A 22,173-nucleotide genomic window follows, 5' to 3' on the forward strand; every position below is an offset into this window, starting at 1 on the left:
GGTCCGAGTGGTAATACACAGGTTAATGTTTTTGACAAAATGGTATGTAAGGACATCTATTACTTGAAAAAAGATATCATTAGAGAGCAAAGAAACAACAATGAGTCCCTGGGGGATAATATTACCAAGCAAGAAAGAGCTGTGTTGAATGAGATCAGGTGCAACCGAGATGTGAGGATAATGAAGCCTGACAAGGGTGGGGGGGCAGTCATTTATTCCAGTTTAGCTTACAAAGCAGAGATATACCATCTCTTACATCAATCAGGAAATTATGAAATGGTATCCATCAACCAGATAAACATAGGCTTCAGAAGAATTGATTTGACCTTGGAAGAGTATTTAATTGATCATCGTATTACTGAGGACATATACAACTTTTTGAAAGTGGACCACCCGGTGATGGCTCGTATAGTAGGGATACCCAAGATACACAAATCCCTTACCAAGCCACCTTTTAGACCCATCATTTTGGGTTCCAGTTCCAAGACTTACAACCTTGGAGTTGCCATCGACAGATGGACCAAACACGTCTCTCAAAATGTTCCTTTCATTATTAAGGACTCATGGGACTTTCTGTCCAAGCTTACCCCTGAGATTTGGACTGAAGATTGTACATTACTTACCATTGATGTATGCGATTTATTTTCGAGCATACCCAAGGATGAGGGGTTAGAAAGGTTTGGGAACAGTTTAAGGAATTTCTCGGACATGTCGTGGGACAAAATCAACTTAATCATTGATATGATGGGTTTGGTTTTGGACCACAATTATCTTTCTTTCGAAGGAGAATTCTTCAGGCAAAACAAGGGGGTTGCTATGGGGGCTTCGTGTGCCCCCATTTTCGCCAATTTGGTCATGTCTGATTGGGAAAATGAATTCATTACCACCTGTCAATTTTCGTCGTTCATCTCCTTTTATGTGAGATTTTTGGACAATATCTTTATTATGTGGAATGGTCCCAAGGAGAAAATCACAGATTTTATTGAATATAGCAATGGTACCACTCAATTTCTTAAGTTTACACACAATATGAGTAATCTAGGTATAGCATATCTAGATGTTTTTATTGAGTTAACTGATAGGGGATTCACCTCTAAGGTACACCGCAAAAGCACATTTTCTAATGACTATCTGTTTTATGGCAGTGAGCATCCACCTCATATTTTTAAAAATATTATCAAGGGGCAAGGAATTAGATGTGCTCGGATGTCTTCTACTAGAGAATTTATGGAAGCAGAAATGGACCTTTTAACAGAATTGTTTGGAAAAAGAGGGTATCCCATTGGTATGATCAATCAAACGATTGAATATGTGAAATCTCAATGGGGGCTTAAATTTAAACCCTTATTGGGCCATAAGAAGGAAATTATGGAGTCAACTATCCCTACTAATAGGTATATAGGTAGAGTATGTGTTCTAACATACACCCCATATAGTGTAAGAATTCAGGACATTCTTAATAAATATTGGGACATTATTACTGTTGTTGATTCAAACAGGAAGATTGTAGGGGAAAAACCTAGAATTGTTTATAAGACGGGTCCCAATATTAAAAGGTTATTGGAAAGTATAAAGCCACAGAAGGGGATTAACAAGAAAGGTAAGATTTTTACTAGCAAATGTGGACGATGCAACCAATGTAAGTTTATTAACACCAGTAGTAAAGTAGTATTAGGCGACATCAACCACACTTTAATAAAAAGTATAGGTGGCAATTGTTGTACAAAGCATATTATTTACTTAGCTCTATGTAAAATTTGTTCGGCCTATTACATAGGCAAAACAGAAAGGGAGCTTAAGAAGCGTGTGTACGAACATTATTATAAAATTCAAAAGAAGGACTGTAAAAACGCACTATATAGGCATATTAAAGAATTTGGAGAAGAACATATATTTTTATTTTTCATTATAGATGAGGAAAAAGAAGTACCGTTTGGGGGTGATTGGAAGACTAGATTAGCCTGCAAAGAGAGCAAATGGCAGATCCTCACTGATTCTACTAGAAGTCCAGGTATTAATGATTTCATTAGTATTAAACCTTTTTTGATCCTGGATTCTTAGTATGTTCAATCAATGTAACAGTATTGATTATATACTGTCAGCATAGACTTCATAGGAGGTCATGGATAAAGTATATATATATATATATATATATATATATATATATATATATATATATATATATATAATTTTAAAATTGCATTTTTTAAAAAATTGCATTTTCAAATTGTTTTTTAAAATAGCATATATAGTACATTCTAACTTTTTTATTAATGTTACATAGATGAGTTACTACAATTTATTTGTAGGGCAAAGGGATTATATTAGTATATTATATATGTGATGGTGGTTTTAATGTATGTCTCTTTAAGGAATGATCAAAATGTTGGCGCCAAATGTTTTTTTAAAATGAATGACAATGAAGGAATACACTAGTTCTGAGGAAGTCTGCGTTGGTGCAGATGAAAGCGCTAAACTAGTGTCATTCGCTGTTGGATGTTTCAATAAAGTACATGTTTTTATTTTGGGCTGAGTGGTATTATATAAACAGATACGAGTTGTGACTTTGGAAACATTCTGTGGATTTGTGTACATTTGCGGATTTCCACTGTGCGGTTTGGAGCCAATTTATACGGAAGGCAGTCCGCTTTTTTGTAACGTTACTTTCTTGGTTTTCCAGCGTTACATCTTGACTTCAATGTTTTGTACCTATATCACCTGCTGGAGGTAGCTGCTCAAGCTACGCTTCTTTCGTCTGCTCCGTTGTTGCTGGTTGTCTTTTTTAGTTAATAAAAGTTAGCATTTAATTAATTTTGGTGGCAGCTGGGGTACTGCTGCTTAGGATAGGGAGATAACTTGAGTGGTATTTGCTACTCGAAGTTGGAGTTTTTAACTCCAGGCTGGATGCATTGTTTAATCCAAACAATATTTTCACCTGATTTTTGTTATGTGTACATAGTTTTGACATCCACATCACATTTTATAAACTCACTGTCACTACAAATAAAAGTTAAAATTTCACAAAATTCCATAAGATTTTCACTAAATGCAGCGATAATTAATATAATACCTAAAGGAGGAGACATAATAATACTTACTTTAGTAAATGCTATTCTGATTATATGTTTTATATGTTTATAAAAGTTAAATGGTAACTTTAAAAGGAATTTCTTTAAACATTAATGGATTGAATAACCCATGTAAAAGGGCAAGTTTAATGAGATATATTAATCTGCATAGAGCCAACTTAATATTCCTTCAGGAAACACATCTCCTGAAAAAAGATATAGATAGCTTAGCCACTAATAAATATACAGTCTTGGTTAGCTCAGAACACACACAGAAAAAAAGAGGAGTGGCTATTTTATGGAACAAAAATATGCCCACACCTAAAATTATTAAGTCATATAAAGATGACAAAGGAATGTTCTGCCTGGTTACAATACAGATTAATGGGAAAGTCTATACATTGATTAATGTATACTGGATACCAGGAATTGGCACTAATACAGTGAAATACCATCTCAATAAGATTATATCATTTTCTAAAGGAGATATTATTTTAGCAGGAGATTTTAACTGTATCCTACATGAAAAAGATACTACTACTATAGGAAAAAGGAAAATCACATCCAATGCAAAACATTTAAAGGATTTCATTAATTTATATCATTTGAATGATATTAATAATCAGACAGATTCTAAATCATTACCATATACTTTTTATTCTAAAAGACATAGAACTTATTCAAGAATAGATAGAGTCTTTATTTCTAACCAACTGGTAACTGACCTAACTAATTCTAAGATCATTACATGCCCTATATCGGATCATAATTCAATTGTCTTTGAATTTACGGTAAATATTACTCATAATGTTCAGATCAAAAGAATACCTGCATACCTAACTCAACTAAAAGATTATAAAGATTATATACTTACAGAGGTACAACATTTTTTGGACTTAAACACTACACCTGACATTTCCATTATTTACATTTGGGATGCTCTAAAATCTTATTTATATGGACAAAGTATCAGATGGTATAATAATAAAAGGAAAACTTGGGACAGGGAATTAATAGACATACAAAACAAATTAGACTCATATAAACATAATAATAAGGAAAATATTATGGACAAAAAAGTCATTGAGGAAATAAATAAGTTAAATGAGAAATACAAAGAAATTTTAAATCACAAAGTCAAAATAACATTGGAGAAATATAAACTTTTGTCTTACTCAATAAGTCCCAAATACTTACATAGACTTAAAAATAAAACGAAAAGGCTGAATAAACAAAATCACATCAAAGACATTTTTTCTCCAAGGAAAAAGAAGAATGTCTCTAGTTTACCAGAAATATTAGACGAATTTAGAAATCACTTTCATAACATTAACCATAATAACATTAATATGGAATCTAAAGACAAAATAAAGAGCTTTATAATTACAAACATGAATAAAAAACTTAATAAACAACAGGCTAGATTAATAGATAAAAATATTTCATATACAGAAGTTATCACACAAATAAATAAATTTAAATTAAACAAAGCACCAGGTAATGATGGTATTATTCCTGAGATTTATAAAATCCTTCCTAAGAGTACCTATTCATTAATACATAAGGTTTTCATTTCAGCTCAAAATGAATTGACAATTCCCCCATCTTGGCAATACACATTTATTTCACCAAATTTGAAACCCAATAAAGATCCAACTAGATGCACTTCATATAGACCCATTTCATTACTTAATGTTGACTACAAAATGTTCATGAATATATTTGCTGACAGATTAAAGACAATAATTCCAAGTATAATAGATATAGATCAGACAGGCTTTATTACAAATAGAAATACTTTTGATAATATAAGGAGAACTTTAACTCTGATTGATTATGCAAACAGAAAAAAGAAAGATTTGACACTCATCAGCCTTAATATAAGTTCAGCATTTGACTCAGTAAGTTGGGACTATTTGTTTATCTTATTGAAGTGTACAAATTTCTCTAATACATTTGTGAGTTTAATTGAACATCTATATAAAGGAGCGTTGGCATACATTAAAATTGGAACATATGTCTCACAAAAGATATCCATATTAAAAGGTACAAAACAAGGGTGTCCACTTTCACCATTATTATTTACTTTAATAATGGAGCCTTGGGCTAATTTGATTAGAAACAGCAATGATATAGATGGATTTGGTATAGACGAAAATACAATATCTAAAATCCAACTTTTTGCAGATGATGTTTTAATTACATCAGCAGGGACAAATTCTTCTATGTAGTCATTATTTGATAAGATGACAGATTTCAAGAATATTTCTGGTTTGATATTTAATGAAGAAAAAACTAAAATATTACCAATATACACAGGAAAAAATGTTCTTACTAATGATTTTCTCAAATACATACCCAATTCAGGTCAAATAACTTATTTAGGCATAATATTAACTAAAGATATTAAATCCATTATACATCATAATTATAGTAATTGTCTTCATAATATACAAAATCATTTCAATAGCTGGAACAATATGTTTTTTACCATAGAAGAAAGACTCACAATTATTAAAATGATAATATTCCCGAAGATATTATACATAATACAATCAATAATACTCCCACCTACAAAAATAATTATTAAGAAATTAAATTCACAAACGTTAAATTTCTTATGGGCACCTAATGGGCACCTAATAGACCTAGGATTGCATTAAAGAAACATACTAATAGCTGGTCCCAAGGGGGCATATCATTTCCAGACTTTGATTAATATGCTATCTCTTCTATTATAAAAGTTATAACATTACTAATAGATCAGTCATATGTTGCAAAATGGAAGGAATATTGGGAATTAATTAGCATGCACTTCACAAAATTATCGTTAACACACAAAAATACTATTATAAACAATCCCATGTTATGGTTAAAGAGTTTTGTACCTCATCTATTACACCAAAATATATAACTAGTTACCCATTAAATATTATTATTAGATATTGTAATTTTATATATATGCATCCTAAGTATAAAGAATGGAATTTTATCTTATTTCCTATAATGTATACACAATGTATTCTTTTATCATCCACCTCTGAAAGAACTCTTCTAGTCACAGAGAATAATCTAAAGTATTGGTATCGATGCTGTCAGACAATAAAGTAAAAAATTTAGACTTCTTAAAGCAAGAATTTGATTTGAGAGAAACATGTTGGTTAGAGATTCAAACTTTTAGACATCTTGCTAACAAACTTGACTTAATGTCTTTAACAGTTAAAGAATCTGTTCCAATACTGATTGACTACTTGATATTAAATTTACAACATAGGGTTTCTGATAAAGGTAAGCTCTCACACATACATAAAATTATTAGAGATGAAACCTATTATAGTTCAGATAATTACTGGAATTATTTCAATTCCATTAATGGTGAATTACCAAAACAACAAGATAAGCAATATATATTGGAATCTGCTTATAAAACTACTACTTCTATTAATTGGAGACTTTATACCTGGAAATTTTTACATAGATCTTTCTATACACCCTTAATGATGAAAAAAATAAACAAAAAAGATAACATATGTAAGAGATGTACTGTAGAAATAAATGCTGATTGGGCACATATGTTTTACGACTGTATAAAACTGAAGGAATATTGGATGTTAATCAATGATTTTTTGCAGGCTCTTTTTACAGATAATTTCATAGTCTCTAAATCACTTATACTATTTAACACCCCTGTTCCTAAATGTGTTAAAAAAGTTAAACTTCCTTGATTATGGTCAATTCTAGCAGTGGCTAGAAAAATAATAACCAGAAACTGGATTTCAGATACTCCTCCTTCATTTAATGAATTTAAAAATGTTATGATTGAAGTGTGTCATATGGAACTAATGACAATAAAGTCAAGAACCATTAGGAAAACATCGTACTATAATATATGGGATACCTTACAAAACGTGTTAAAACAGTCTTAGTTTTATTAGTAAGATGTTACAGTTTAATTAATTGATTTGATTTAGAGTGGATGTCTTTGTAAATACTTTAGTTGTTTTATCATATGTTATAATTGTTTATATGTTAACTGCTTGCATAAGATTGTCATAATATTTATTTTGTATGTTAAAACTAATAAACTTGTTTTTTTAAAAAAAGAAAGCAGCCCTGAAGCAGAAAAATGCAGAAGGAGGCCCAATTCATGGAATCACGATCCAAGCAAAAATACTTTGTGAATGTGGAAACAGATCTGAACTTGTCCATGGACAAACATCTGCAACAGATAATTTTTTATGTATTTTGTTGTACTTATTTATTTAACTGAGTAAGTGAACTGGTCTTTTCCATACCCTTGCCTGGCATGACCTGGGCCACAAAAGCAAGAATAAAGATAAAATTTTACACAGAACACACACACACACACACACACACACACACACACACACACACACACACACACACACACACACACACACAGATATACAACTGTGTGTGTGTGTGTGTGTGTGTGTGTGTGTGTGTATATGAATACACGCATGTACGTGTATACAACTGTACACAGCTCATGAAAGAAATGCAAGTTATTTATAATTTCTTTTAACATGTGCAGAAATTCGCTTTAGCAGTAGTTAGAGGCTTCACTTCCCCACCCTATACCCATACCCCCATTTAGTAAGTACAAAATCAGTGTACCAAAGAATAAGGGAAATACTCCAACAGCCTACTCCAACAGCCTACAACTTTGTGAGATTCATCCCAGAATTTCAATATTTTATATACGCATGAATGAAAAAGATGGTAGATTAGGCTTAATTAACCCAACTGTTTATGTGGCATCTATGAATATATTTAAAATGTTGACTGACAAAGATGAAATCAATGTAATTTTAGTATCAGATCTACTTAAAATAAGTCTGGAGAGTGGTGAAAGAGCAAAGGAAGATTTAAAAGGAAAGGGGGTTATGAGAGGAAATTATAGAATATCAAAGCAAAATAAGAAATACTAACATATCTAGGACAGATTGGTGTAAGAGTATTAATATAAGATGCTATGGGTAAATCTTTGGGAAGGAATACGCAATGAATGCCTTTATGCAATTAAGGATGAAAAAAAGAGGTTTAGTAACATACAACAGTGTCAAGATTTTTGACCGTATGAAGTTCATTTATAAAATGGTTTATTGTGTGATGAGATACAGAGAACAGAGCATGTGTTTTAGGGTGTCAAAAGAGTATAGAAATTGTGGAATAAAAATTCTGATTTTTTTTTCTTTGGGAAAATATAAATAATATAGAAGAAATTCAAAAGAGTATGTTTTAGTATGAGTAATATGGAGTTAAAGGTAAAATGTCGGTTGATAAATATTAGACAAAATTTTGTTTTGGGTAATCTGGAACATATGGGAAGCCAAAATGAAAAAAAAAAATGTTTAAAAAGAAATGGAATTTAGCAGAAATAATAAGTAAAACAGAAATGTGGTTGTGGAAAAAAGAGTGTGGGAGAATAGGGAATAATTGTTTTAAGTATAATAGTTTCTTTTATATGATGTAAATTTATAAACAAAAAAAGTATTGTAAAAAAATTAGATTTACCTTATGTCAGTAGTGTAAAATAAAGGCTCTTTACTCTTTGATGGGTACCATGGGATCTTTTACATCCACTTAAGCTACCACCAGCTCATTTTACCATCTCATCTAAAGGGGAGCACACCTCTTATGCTGCACTGCACTGTCAGCAATCAATCTATCTGGTGTGAGAATAGAACCCTTAGCCCTCTGCACCCATGTTGAGTGCACTACCTGATGTGCCACTGGCACTATTACAAATATGTCATGTCATGAAAAAGCATGACAACATTTGCCTACATCTGTCACCTATTAGTCTGAGTGTCTTCAGAAAGAGACTTTAAGTGCCATTCTTTCAGACAGGAGGAATAATGTCATTAACAAGCAAGTAGTTGAGTAAATAAACCAGCGTTCTGGAAATTTAAGGAGCAGCCAACTTTAACTAACAGACACAATCAACCATCAAGCTCAGGGCCTTCATCTGGCAGAAGCTCCTTCGCAGCTTTCCTGGATATAACCTTTCAAAGGTAAGGCCATGATTTAGGGGTGCACTGGGATGAGGGCTGAGAAAATTAAGGAATGTCTTAGGGAAAGAGTGGTAAATTCCTATCTGGTGGTTATGAAGAGTCACAAAGTAAGCTGGGAACGAGTCTCTGACCATTCATCTCACTTGTCATTTTGAGAGATTATGTTGTCTGAAACTTCAGTCTTGACTTTTTCCCATCCGAGCATTAAAGGTTATAGTTTACTTCTTTTGAAGGAAAAGAACTTCATGATTTTGGTTTTAAAGTTAAATGTATTTTTCAGTCCTTGACTAACTGTTTTGCAGTGAAAGTAAACCAATATCTTGCTTCCATTTCCAGGAAAATCACTGAGCCTCATGGATTTAAGCACTTTTGTCAGCCATAGTCAGCAATTACCTCTTATTTTTGGTTGGGGAAATGCTCATCTTATATTTTCCTTAGTTCAAATAAGAATCAGTCCAATGCAACTACAAGGGATTCAGACAACAGAAACATACCAATTTTCAGCAGCTACAAAACAAGATATTTTCTCTAAGTGGCAAGAACAACTGTCCAGAAATAATGAGAGGTTTGAGTCTTTTGAAAGGCCACATGAAAACAATTGGATAGTTGCCTCCAGCAATGTTGGGAAGCACATGTATAGAGATGTTGTCTATTCAGAGAGCTATCTACATACTGGTTTAGTAACCACTCAGTCCAAGGTACAGAGGGCCACCGAACAAGACTGCAGATGTGAACACCATAAGGCCCAAATGGTAAGGAAGTTTCCATCCTTCTACCTGCCTTTACACCCTCATTAGAGAACATGCAACTCATACCCAGTGCAGAAAATCAGGAGGGATGGAGCCAGACAGACTGTCTCCCAGTTCAACATTATCCCCAGGGTCTGCAGGGATGCAAGTAAGGGCTAGTACATGGAATGCTTTGATTAACCCAATAAGAGCAAGTCATCCAAATATAGGAACACAAGAAATCCCTTCTCCTACAATGCCACTGCCATGGCAAACAACTTGGTAAGCATTTCTGAAGAACAGAGGCATTTCTACAACAGCTGAAAGATGTACGGGGATGAGATCAATAAACTGATGATGGAGATGAGATCAGTAAACTGATGATTGCCTTCTCACAAGCTAGGGTGAGAAGTGTTCACTGCCTTTCTCAAAACATTACAATCAAAAACTATTTTTGAATAAAGTTCAGACATTACCCTAAACACATGGGATTGATCTTTTGTAATGCAAGTCATGGATGGCAGAAAAAAAATTTCACCACATCCAGAAACATCAGTGGCCATCTATTTTTTAATCTGCTGATAGTGCACAGCCAGCAGCCAACAATTACTCCCTTATAGAGAATTTCTATGAACAGTCAAACTTTGCACAGATGCTAATAAGTGCAATAAGGCAGTACAAGAAAACTCCCAACTGTCCACTAGCTAGAGGCTTTCCCATGAGTTACTAACACAAGCAAACAGAAGAATGGATCAGAACAGAAGGACAACGTACAAGATATTATAGCATACAGGCTTGAGAATGACAGGGCAAGTTAAAAGAAAGCACAGAACTGGCTAACCAAATATTCATCAGTTCATGTACTTTACCAACAAATATTCATATTTTGTAAAGAAAGTGATAAGAATTGCTAGAAAACACTGGGTACTACTGCATGATGCCACACTAAAATGTTATCTGGGAACTCCTTGAGCCTATTAAATAAAACCGTGGCTCCTTCTGGCTATTTTCCCTTGGAATTCAACTAGGAGTTTCATGAGACTACCTGGGACACAGACAGAGCAGCTGCAACAAAGGGGTCAGGCTGAAAGTCATAACAGAATCAACAGACTTGCTACATTTCTGACAATTATAACTGTCACATGGTAGGTACAATGTATGTCCTAAAAGGAGCCTGTTTCTCATTTTACAATGGACAGACGTCTAGAATTACCAGTTAAAGTCTGGTAACAATTTACAGATATTAGGAGATAGGCAAGCAGTAGCCTTGTTCACAAACATTGTTGCAAGGAACATTAATGGGGAAGAAAAATTACTTACAATATGTTGTCATATATAAAGCACCCTGACAGGATGTGCACCTGACTATCTCCCACATTCTGTGTAAGCAAGAATCAAAACTTATTTTAATTATGGCACCATTTTAGCAAATGGCTTCAGCAATGAACTACTTCTGAAAAGCTGTGCAATGTCCCTGTATTAGTCAACCTTCTACATACCCATAAAACTGGGTAAAAAAATCTAATTGTAACCATAATACTAAGACAGCTCTGGGGGTAGAACAATTCTCTCTCTCTGAGAGTCTTTTACTAGTAGAACATACTGTTACTCCATGTCAAGCAAAGCATCTCCAGAACCTTCTTTAAACAAAGGCTGGATGAATGGATGGGGCTCCACATATCTGTATCTGGGCTATGCCTAGTAACCCTTACAAACACAGGAGACAAATAATGCATAATACATTATTCTGTAACCCTTTATAAACACGGGAGACAAACAATGTATAATACATTATTCTATGGCTAGGCTGGAAATGTTTCACTACACTGACAGTAATATAAGCCGATGAAGTAATTCCTATAATGGAGTTCTAATTGCATGTGTTCTCTTTACTGTCTACCTATTTATACATGTGTGGACAACCTTTCATAGCCGTTTGCCCATAATGAGGTCCCAGGATAGATTTCAGTCTCATTTTTTACTGTTTTTTAAGTTTGACTGGATAGTAGATTAGACATCATCAGTGAATGGTGAATATTTTATAATAGTACAGAATCATTTTACTCTCCTAGACCACAGATTGATAGTATTCATGTTAACAGTGACCAATGGGATTTTAAACTTGTGTTTTGACCTTCCTTAGTTTAATGGAACAGCAGCAGATAATCTTAAATAACAGTTTTAAAATCTTATCAACTTTTCACTGAAAGACAGATTTTGTGGTATTAGTTCATGTTACTGTTGTTACTTGTTTTTTTTTGGAATAGATTACTAAACTTTATCTTTCAACCCACTTGGAAACAACTCATCCTAATCCTTTGAAAATTTTATTTTTGCCATTTTAGCCTTTAGAGAGTTCTGGTATAGTGACCTCAGCAAATATTGTTGGCACAGAGCACAGAACAGAATTATCTGTCTCTCTGGCAACAAGCTGTTAAATGGCATAACTCTGTCTCCCCTCTCCTCCCAGTGGGACAAGGTGTTCCGCAAGGATCCATTCTTGATCCCTTACTATCTTCCATCTTTACCAATAACCTCCCCTCGGCTACCCAACAAACTAATATAGTACAGTATGCTGATGACACCACCCTCATTTGCTCAGGCCCCTCTCTACAATTACTCCAAGATAGAACCCAGGAAGCCTTCACTACTATAGAAAAATGGTTAAATTACTCCAATCTCATACTAAGCCCATCTAAGACCCAACTCATGATCGTCCACCCATCCAAAACTTTCACCCCTACCTCGCCATTCTCAGTAACATCCTCCAAAAATACCCTTATCACACCAGTAATCCAAGCTACTAGGTGTAACTGTTGACCAAAACCTAAATTTCGGCAAACATATAGCACTAACAATTGCCAAAGTTCATAAAAAACTAGGTTCACTCTACCACTACAAGAGCTTCTTCACACAGGAATCCCGAATCACTGTCTCTCGTACCCATCTACTCTCCACCTTACTGTACGCTTCACCAGTTCTAACTAACCTAACAAATCTGACCTTCTGAAACTATCTACCTGCTACAATAAAATCTCAAAATTTGCAACCAATGCCAAGTTTCGTTCTCATCACTGCCTCTCCCTAAGACAACTAGGATGGTTAGAACTTCCTAACCTACTAAAATACGATCAACTTCTCCTGACCCATCAGCTGCTATACCACCCAAATAAAATACCTACCCTCTCTGGTCTGCTCACCTTCCATAATACTGCACATCAACTAAGATCTTCCAATACCTCCCTACTGACTGTTACCAATTGCTTACATAGCTCAGGCCAATCTCTTATTTCTATGCAGTTGCTCTATCCCCTGACATCAGCTGTCTAAATATTAAACATACTTTCAAATCCCTACTAAAAGATCTCCTATTCAAAACTTGGATATGTTCCTGTACAGAACCAGACTAATTTCACCTGTTCCTGACTTTCAACATCCCTAGATCACACGTGTACTGTGTAAGTTTCACCTAGTGCATAGTACTGAGAACCAGATGTTTAGGCCACTTTTATAGTTATGATTTCTAGTTTATGACCCTGTTTGTCTATGGAAACTTATTTTTGAATTTATGTTCAAGGAATTCTATATTTGTTGTATAATATCTTGTTTAATTGTTTCTCAATATTCTAACCACTGTATGCTGCATCAATTGTAAAACTCTGATTTTTGCTCATTTTATATGTTCTATGCTCTTTGTACAAAATAGCTATGTTTATATAATTTTTATTATTTTTATAATTTTTGCATTTGGAGCTTTTCTCCCTGAGCGTCCGCTGAAAATGGTCACCTTGTGTCCAATCGGACTAACCTGGTAAACAAATGGAAAATAAATAAATAAAATAAATACAGAAAATGAAGAACTTTGTGTTGAAACAGATGTTATTCCAGATTAACTCAAAGGAACATCTTTTGAGGTTCCTAGATGTGGGTGCATGAAGAGTTGCCAGTAACATCCAATGACACCATCCAGACACAGTGCAGAAACAATGGCATGGTAATCTCGATCACCATCTGGAAATGATGCAGATGCCTTCATAGAAGGTAATAATGTCAAAGATGGTACAGATACCTTCTGTGCCCTTCATTATGAGGAAGAAACAAAAATAAATATCTTCCAGTTTCTCTTAGATGAAGCAAGCTCTAAGCCACCTTTTTAAACACCTTTACTGAATTATCAATTGTGCCATAGGCAAATTTACATTTATACAAAAGTAATCAAACTGTATTAACTTCTACTTCACATATATTGCTATATATCATATAACCTAAGCAACATTACATAAATTATTCAATTCCTGCTCCTTTTTTTAAAACAAGAAACATCTTTATTAAACCATCACTTACGACATAAGCAATCATACATTTATATAAATGAAAACAAACCACACCAACACAATCCTGGTTGCAAGTATTTTTACATCACAAACCACAGTAACACACTCCCAGTTGCAATTATTATACATAACTTATAATCTACCCAATCATTTTCACTCAAACATTACATAGCTCATTTAAGTCCTGTCTTTTTTTAAACCTAATTCATCCCCTGTATGTATTGTTCCCACAATTCCCAGTTTCCCTATGTAATTTACTCCTACCTTTTTCTAAAGATCTCAATTCCAGTTGTTTTATCTCTATTACTATATTCACTACTTCTCATATAGTTGGTTTAGATTCTGAGTTTAATTTTCTAGTGATTGCTTTTTTGGCAGCCATCATAATTAGACACAACAAAACCTTACCATGTTTATGATTCTGTATTACAGCTCAGAAAAAAAAGCCACTTTAAGGTACAAGTCTGTTCAAAAAGAGTTCTGCAGAGAATACCTTGTCAATGAAAAAAAGTTTTTCCCACAGGCAACCCTAAATGCTCCAGCAGCTGGCTATAGATCCATAGTAGTGTTTAATCAAACTGGAGAACCCATTTACAACAATTAATGCTTAGAAGTAGACAAAACTACTGCGATAATGTCTGTGGAGTCACTCACCATGCAATCACTATAGGGTAGGGGACAAGAGATCGAAATGGGGTATCTGCTCTTCTCCTATGAGGGTGCTTCTTCTTAGCTTACTAGATAAATGATAAGAAGAGCAGGAAGACACAAACTCTCATGAGACCCTCCATGTTGGTCACCAGCTGCTTCCTTTTCTACAGAAGTCCATATGATCTTGTGAAGTCTGTCCACAAAGGAGCCTCCAGTACAGTTGCTTTAGATTATCCATCTGATATAAAGTCATCCCTAAAACTCCTGGTCCTTTCAAATAACAGCAATGAATGTAAAAGCCCAATGAGAATGCCAAAGAAACGGTCTTAATCACAGGGTTCTTGACCCAAGTACTGAAGAGCACAGCAAGCCTTAAGAGATTGGTCCACATGGGAGATCTGCAGCTAGGACTAGTGGAATAGAAAGATTAAGGCTCTAGTGCCCAAGGTAGCAAAGAACACACTTTTGCCACTCCTGTCCAGATGCTTAGACCCTTCAGTGACAGCAATGTGAAAAGCTATTTTAGTTACGGAGACTACCTTGAAGCAAAGCAATCACAAAGGAATCTAACCAGTATGTCACTCCCATCTACCAAGTATTTACAAAAAGAATCACACAAAAGAAGTAAAGCAGACCCACAATGCTTCTAGGGTGCAGAAATCTCATATTTTAGGATATACTCCATCCTTCCTACTAAAACACTGGATCATCTACTTCTTTTGACAAAGTAGAGAAGCCATAGGCCAGCTATGGACTCCATCAGCCAATGAGTCTCACCAATGAAGGAGACGTAACTAGGGGAGCTATAGGGAGTGAAGGTTTCGCTATTGGTCAATCTCAGGATCAGAGACATCAGGATCCTGAGAATCCTGCTCTCAAGAAGCAACTGTGGAGGAGGAAGAAATTCTCCAATTCTCATTTCCATCAGGGGTCAGTTTGTTTCCACCTGCCACAAGTGAACAAAAGTGAGGAATATGTGAATGTTGCACATCATCCAACTGGACCTACCATCTAGGGAAGTTCAGGCTTACTATATTGCTTATGATTTTAGCAATTTATATGATAATAACTGCAATAAACAAATACTAAAAACAATATGCAGATTAAATAAAATAAAAAAAACAAAAAATAGAAAAGATCACATAAAAGATTACAATTTAAAGGAAATTAAAGTTAGCGGAATGATAATAAAAAAAGGCTCTACATCCAAGAATATTATTGATGGTTACCAGTTAAAACATTTATCAAACTTACTAACTTCAGTAAGTTAAGATCTTGCAGTCTAAAACAGATCACATACAACTGACACAAAAGGCAACAACTACCACAGTAAAGCTCTAAGAGTACACAGAAAATGGCAAGGCTCTTTTTAAAAAGAGATATTGACCTTATCAATTAATGCATGATCTTGTAGTCTATAAAAGATCAAATACACTTGATACAAAGACAATGACTGCCACATCAACAGTGCAGAGGTCAAGAAGCATGGAAAAGAAGCCTTACTAAAACCAGGTGCAAACTTGACAAAATGAAAGATGGCTGGTTTCTGTTTTTTTTATTTTTTATTTTTTAATTTTGTTATTTATTTATTTTTTTTAACTTTGCTGGTGAGTAATGCATGTTGCAACCTTTTTTTCACATGATTTTCTTTTAGGAGAACATACAGTCACAGCCAATGCACTCCCCTTTCAGTTGTGTGTCTGTGATTAGCACTGATTTATGATGTATAGCTAGGAATGGAAGCTTTCCTTTTTTCAGTTTCTGCCCCAAACTACATTAGATTAACATTTATTTTTCAGACTGTTGCCTAGTGTTCTTAGTGACATGCCCAATTCCCATGCAAACAATCTACATAAACTATATAATATGCTGATAAATACTTCAAAAACTAAGCATATCAGATTTGAGAGACATAAATTGAAAGGTGACTATTTAACACAGTACACAGTGATTGAAACTGTAAATTCATTTAAGGACCTGGGTATATGGATAGATACATCTATGAGTTTTTCTAATCATATCAACCAATTGGTTAATGATAGTTACAGATATACAGGTTATATAAAAAGATTTACAAAGTCTAGGAAATAAGAAATGATGAAGTCAATGTTTGCTAGTTACATTAGACCCAAATTTGAGTATGGAACAACAATATGGAAACATTATAAGAAATCAAGCATGAGTAAACTGGAAAGAGTACAGCAAAAATATACCAAGGCCATTCATGGATGTGAAATTTTAAGTTATTATGAAAGACTAAAAATATCTGAACTTGTACAGTGTCTCTTATAAATATCTAAGAGGAGATCTAATTCAGGTGGGTCTATATCACCACATCGAATGGTAATAAGTTCGAACGCCCTTTGTTTGAACTGAAAAATCCAAAAGCCCTAAACTGCAAAGTTATGGAACATCGATTTTTTTTCCCAGGGAAAAAAAAGGGTGAGCCGTCTTCAGGGTTTTGCTATTTCCTCCACTGTAGTGTGATCTCAGAGTTGGCATATTTAAGTGGGGGGGGGGGGTGTGGGGGGCAGAGCCCCCCACCTTAGTTTGTTTTAAAGTTGTGATTTTTTTTTTCAAGGAGCAGCAATTTCTTCCCTGGGAAAAAAATGCTGTTCAGTGAGTTTGTTGTTTAGGGTTTTCGGACTTTTTGGTTTGAACAAAGGGAGTTCGAACTTATCACCATTCGATGTGGTGATATAGATCCATTTCAGGCACACAGGACATTCAGAGACAGCTACCTCTCAGAATATTTAAGATTATCGAAACATAGTAGAGAATCATCAGACAACCTTTGCAGAAGACACTCCAAACAGCAATAACATTCATAAATAGTTTCAAGTGTGCTTTTATTCATGAAATATTATAGTATTTCACAGTGCCCATTTTTTAGACGATGTGTTAGGAATTTCTGTGCTAAAGTCAAAGACAACCCCCCGCCCCAAATTTCAAGCCATCACCATACTAGACACAGGAGTCTAGAACAGAAGCTGCTGTTAAAAAATGGGATGATTAGTACGGCAAATAAAATAATGCATGAAAAACTTTTAAGACTTAATCAGAAGAGGTTTGAAACAATTGGGAAGAGAGAATGGACAGGCAATATACAAAGAAACAGTGGGAGTACATTTGTATCCCAACAGATAGTTATGTTGCTTTTATACCCTAGGGTGTGTGTGCTGGGGGGGGGGGGGGGGCTACACATATCGAGATGTGAGTTGTACACGCTTCCACACAATGAAGTTTATGACAGAACACAGCCATACAAATACTCCAAAGACTACAATGTAAGGGAGAAAAGAATTGTACCATACAGTAGGATATAAAGGAGACAATCTATGCCAATCACATTATGTAAATGATAGAGGAGGAACAAATATATCAGGGACAGCTACAGTCTTAAAAAACAGATATCAAGCAGACACAGCAAAAACTTTACCATTTAAAACTGTCGACTTACATTAACAATTTTAATACACTCATTAACACAGGACAGCTCACTGTCTCTGACTGGATGCTGCAATACCCTTCTTAACATTCAGGCAAACATATAGAATGTGATGTTTTTTCATGGTTAGTTTTACAAAAATGTTATCTAATTGTTTTGCATAACATGGAGTATCTACTCCTCTCTCTTTTCTTGATGGAGAAGACTCTGGTTCCACAAACAGCATTGTCCATAATAACAAAGAGTGCCTCTTTAGGTATGAAATGGAAAGAAGAAAAGCGTAACATACAATTTGAAGGGATATTTTCCTTGATGGCTGGCAGACTGGTATTTTTCCAAACGTACAGAAACATTTCCATCTACTGACATAGTTTTTACTTCAGTCATATATACATGGAAATAGAGACACAATTGTTAGTATTTATGTATAAACAAGCTATTTGAACCACCGATTTTAAAACAGTGATACAATCCAAACACACACACACACTAAACTAGATCATTCTCCAGTTTTTGGATACTCATAATATTTTGACAAAGTTACTCTTCTATTTCTTTTTCCTAATCAACTAGTATTTCTCATAAAGGAAATAATTCTCCCTGCAGCTCCTCTGTGTGCCTGCAATTCACACCTATAACTATATGTTTCATTTTGGTATCAAACATTAACAGGCTTTTGCCTTAAGAACTATAAGATGATGCTGTACATAACAGATGTCTGGAATTAGGATTGTTACCATCTCACAGTATGGAAGTTTTCCCACAGTAGTTTATCAACACTGACTGTTGTGCTCAGGAATACAAGATACAGACACATAGAATATGTCACCAGAAAACCTGTCAATAACTTATGAATGATGGGCTATAACTGTGCCACAAAGTAAATTACAAACATTTGGACATCTGGGAGTTCAGAGGAATACTTGTTTTTTTCCCCAGTATGAGTACATTTAGTATGCAGGATGGTCACCCAATACAAAAATAAACATGGGACACAGCTAACCTTGCAAAACAAAAATTAAATATATTTAGTAAAAGGGTGCAACTCACCCATGCAAAACATATTAAACTAAACTTATACTACCACAAAGTAAGGGAAACACTTGATTTTTCTGAAATTCTAGACGCAATAATGTTTCTAATTCAGTCTACACTGCAGTCATACCTCTCATCCTGTTACTGCAAGAAATGTGCACAACGGACCAAAAATAGAAACCATTTTTAAATATTGCTCTTGCAAACTTAGGAATTAGCTAGAATAACAGTTTTGGCATTAGCATGACTTTTCTGAAAGGTATGAAGCCTGAAACTCAAATGTCTGTAATTATTTTCTGACTTCAGTCCTCAATGATTTAGAGAAAACAGTTGAGCAGTATGAATGCAGTAAACACACATCCCAGTGTTTATAACATCACTCAGCAGTCCTGGTGTGTCCTTTGAATTTGCTTACCTCAAGCTTAATTCTCATATTGTTAAATCCATCAACATCAATCAGCATTTATTGGTATGATCAACTGCTGGAAATTTTAGTTATTAAAAACAAAACCCTCAAAGACAACTTCGCCTGCAATACAGGAATAACATTTGTAACCTAACTTCCACTTCCTGCCCAACACTAAAAACTGTCCCCAGACTATGCACCCCCTCCTTATTAATATGTATAGCCCAACACTCTAAGGAGGAGGAAGAAGAAAGACCTTATAAATAATTAATGAGGTTAGGGACTTTGGCTTTCACTTCATAGTGCAATGTGATACCATATTCTGCAGCACGTCTTTATACTACTTTGTGCTAATCTGTTTAGCATACTTTTTCCAAGCAATTTGACTGTTCATTTTGGATTAAGCTTTGCTCAGCCTGTTTAATAATGCCCATAATTAATGAGTACTGCTTAGGGTTGCAATAATGAGTAAATCACTGTGCTGAGCTAGTACAAAGGTTCCATAATTATCATTCTAATGTTATGGCCAGTGCTATGACTTTTTTTAATGCCCATAAAGAGGTATCCAGTCCAAGTTATAATGATAAGATCTCTGTAGGTACATTCCAAATCGTCTTGCTTAGTTGATGCAATTCAGACTAAAATTGTAAAGAATGCTATTGTAAGTACATCATGAACTATAAAAAAAAGAAATTAGTGTTCCTAAAACTTCGTTGATAAGCTCAGTCACAATAATTTCAAAATATCATGAAACCCAGGTAGTCTTCCAAAGCAACAAACCTTTATTTGTCAGAGACAAGTGATCCTGACTAACAAAAACAGTAATATTTTAGCAATGTTGAACATATCAGCTTTTATATACTTAAAAGTTGGTGTGGAAAGTGTACGTATTGTTTAATTTTAAAGCAGCCTATTCAAGGCAAACAGTATAAACAGGGTTGTAAAAGTTCATTTTAGAACAACAAGTACCCACCCTTACACACTACTACTGATTAGATCAAACAAACACTACCTATTTGCAACCCAAATTCCAAAATCAGGCATTAAGAATAGCATAAAATGCACATAAAAAGACTTAACTAAAATTGCTTTTGGCTACCTAATGTAATAAAGCCTTCATCAGGTCTGTGACAAGAACTAAAATCAAGAAAAAAACACACTGCTTCACTTGTACCATCTGTGCATTTCTTTGACTGGCCTTTATCTAACAATGCCATCTAGCTAAGGCATAGACCGTCCCTCAGTAGTGTGGAGGAGACTGAGAACAGGGATATAACTCTGAGGTGAGCCTCATAGGGCATATTATTTAGACTCTGTATTTTTCTAGTGAAGGACCTCTGTGACTGCTGTAGCTGATCAGGTACACGCCGAAGGGTGCACTGTACACAATTATTTGTCTAAATATGGCTGAGTACAGTGAGACTATGATCTCATTAGATCTGGAGGTCATGCCCTTACTTATAAGTTGTACTATGTACAAGGATTTTCTCACCACCTTGGAAACATGGTGATCAAAGCTCAGGTTAACTGTCTTCCTGAGTTTCAAAGTCCCTTACTACTGGGTCTACTTTTGGGAAAGTGTTATCAGTGTTGAAACTTGTGGGGATGATTGTCTTCCCAGAGGGTAAAATTATGCATTTTTTTGGAGTTTTCGGCTGTGGCACCAGTTGTTTGCCTGTGTTGGATCCTCCTGGAGGATATCTACATATTTTGAAGATTCAATGATTGCACCCAGCCTCCAGTCATTAGCAAATGTAGTCAGCCAAAGGCTCTCTACATTTGCCTTGACTTTAGAGAAGTATATTCTGAACAAGACAGATCCCAGTACAGAGCCCAGTGGGATACCACGAGTAACAGGCTTCTTGTAGGAGGTGGATTCCCCAACCCTAACTTCATCTATCCTTTCCATGAGCAATTTGTCTATCCAGCAGATGACATAGGGATTTATGCCTAAATTTGTGAATACATAACTGAAAAATGCCTTATGGTTATCCTTAGCCTGGGAGGCTATATTTGCCTCAAAGTCGGCTTTGGTGGGCCTGATTAGTCCCCTGAGTTGCTTGTTAAGACTTATGAATGAGTCTTTTGTCTGCTGGGTATAGCCCTTCCTATTTCTGGACAGGATTTTCTTTCTTTTGTTATACAACTTATTTATACCAGAACTCCACCATGGGGGCTTGTTTTTGGAGTTTATCCCAAGTTTGTTTTGGTTTGGTACTGCTGTTTCTAGGCAGTTATTTACATGCTTGTACAGAAATTCCGTAAACACTTCCACATAGGCCACAGCTTTTTTCTGAGTTTTTTTTTTGGGGGGGGGCTTTGAATAATATGAGGCAGCTGGAAAATTTTTTAAAGGTTCTGGGGTTTGCGGGGAGTTCAGACTTTATATTTATTTCAAGGGTGGCTGCTTTGTGATTTGATCTGATCTGATCTGACCAGTGAGGACATTACACTAGGAGGTGTGC

The 22,173-nt window shown here is 34.9% G+C and overlaps 1 protein-coding gene across 1 annotated transcript in view; it reads right to left on the reverse strand.

The window, feature by feature from the left end:
* LOC122816815 (zinc finger protein 2 homolog) overlaps positions 1–19,856 on the reverse strand; it is a 258,703-nt gene extending 238,847 nt beyond the window's left edge. Inside the window, exon 1 of the mRNA XM_044089857.1 lies at positions 19,718–19,856. Within this exon, the coding sequence (XP_043945792.1) occupies positions 19,718–19,765 (48 nt within the window). The 5' untranslated portion in view covers positions 19,766–19,856. The remainder of the gene's footprint in view (positions 1–19,717) is intronic.
* Between the last annotated feature and the right edge of the window lie 2,317 nt (positions 19,857–22,173).

The sequence above is a fragment of the Protopterus annectens genome, chromosome 12.part0 (assembly GCF_019279795.1).
Source record: "Protopterus annectens isolate FY-2018-M chromosome 12.part0, PAN1.0, whole genome shotgun sequence".
Classification (NCBI taxonomy): Eukaryota; Metazoa; Chordata; order Ceratodontiformes; family Protopteridae; genus Protopterus; species Protopterus annectens.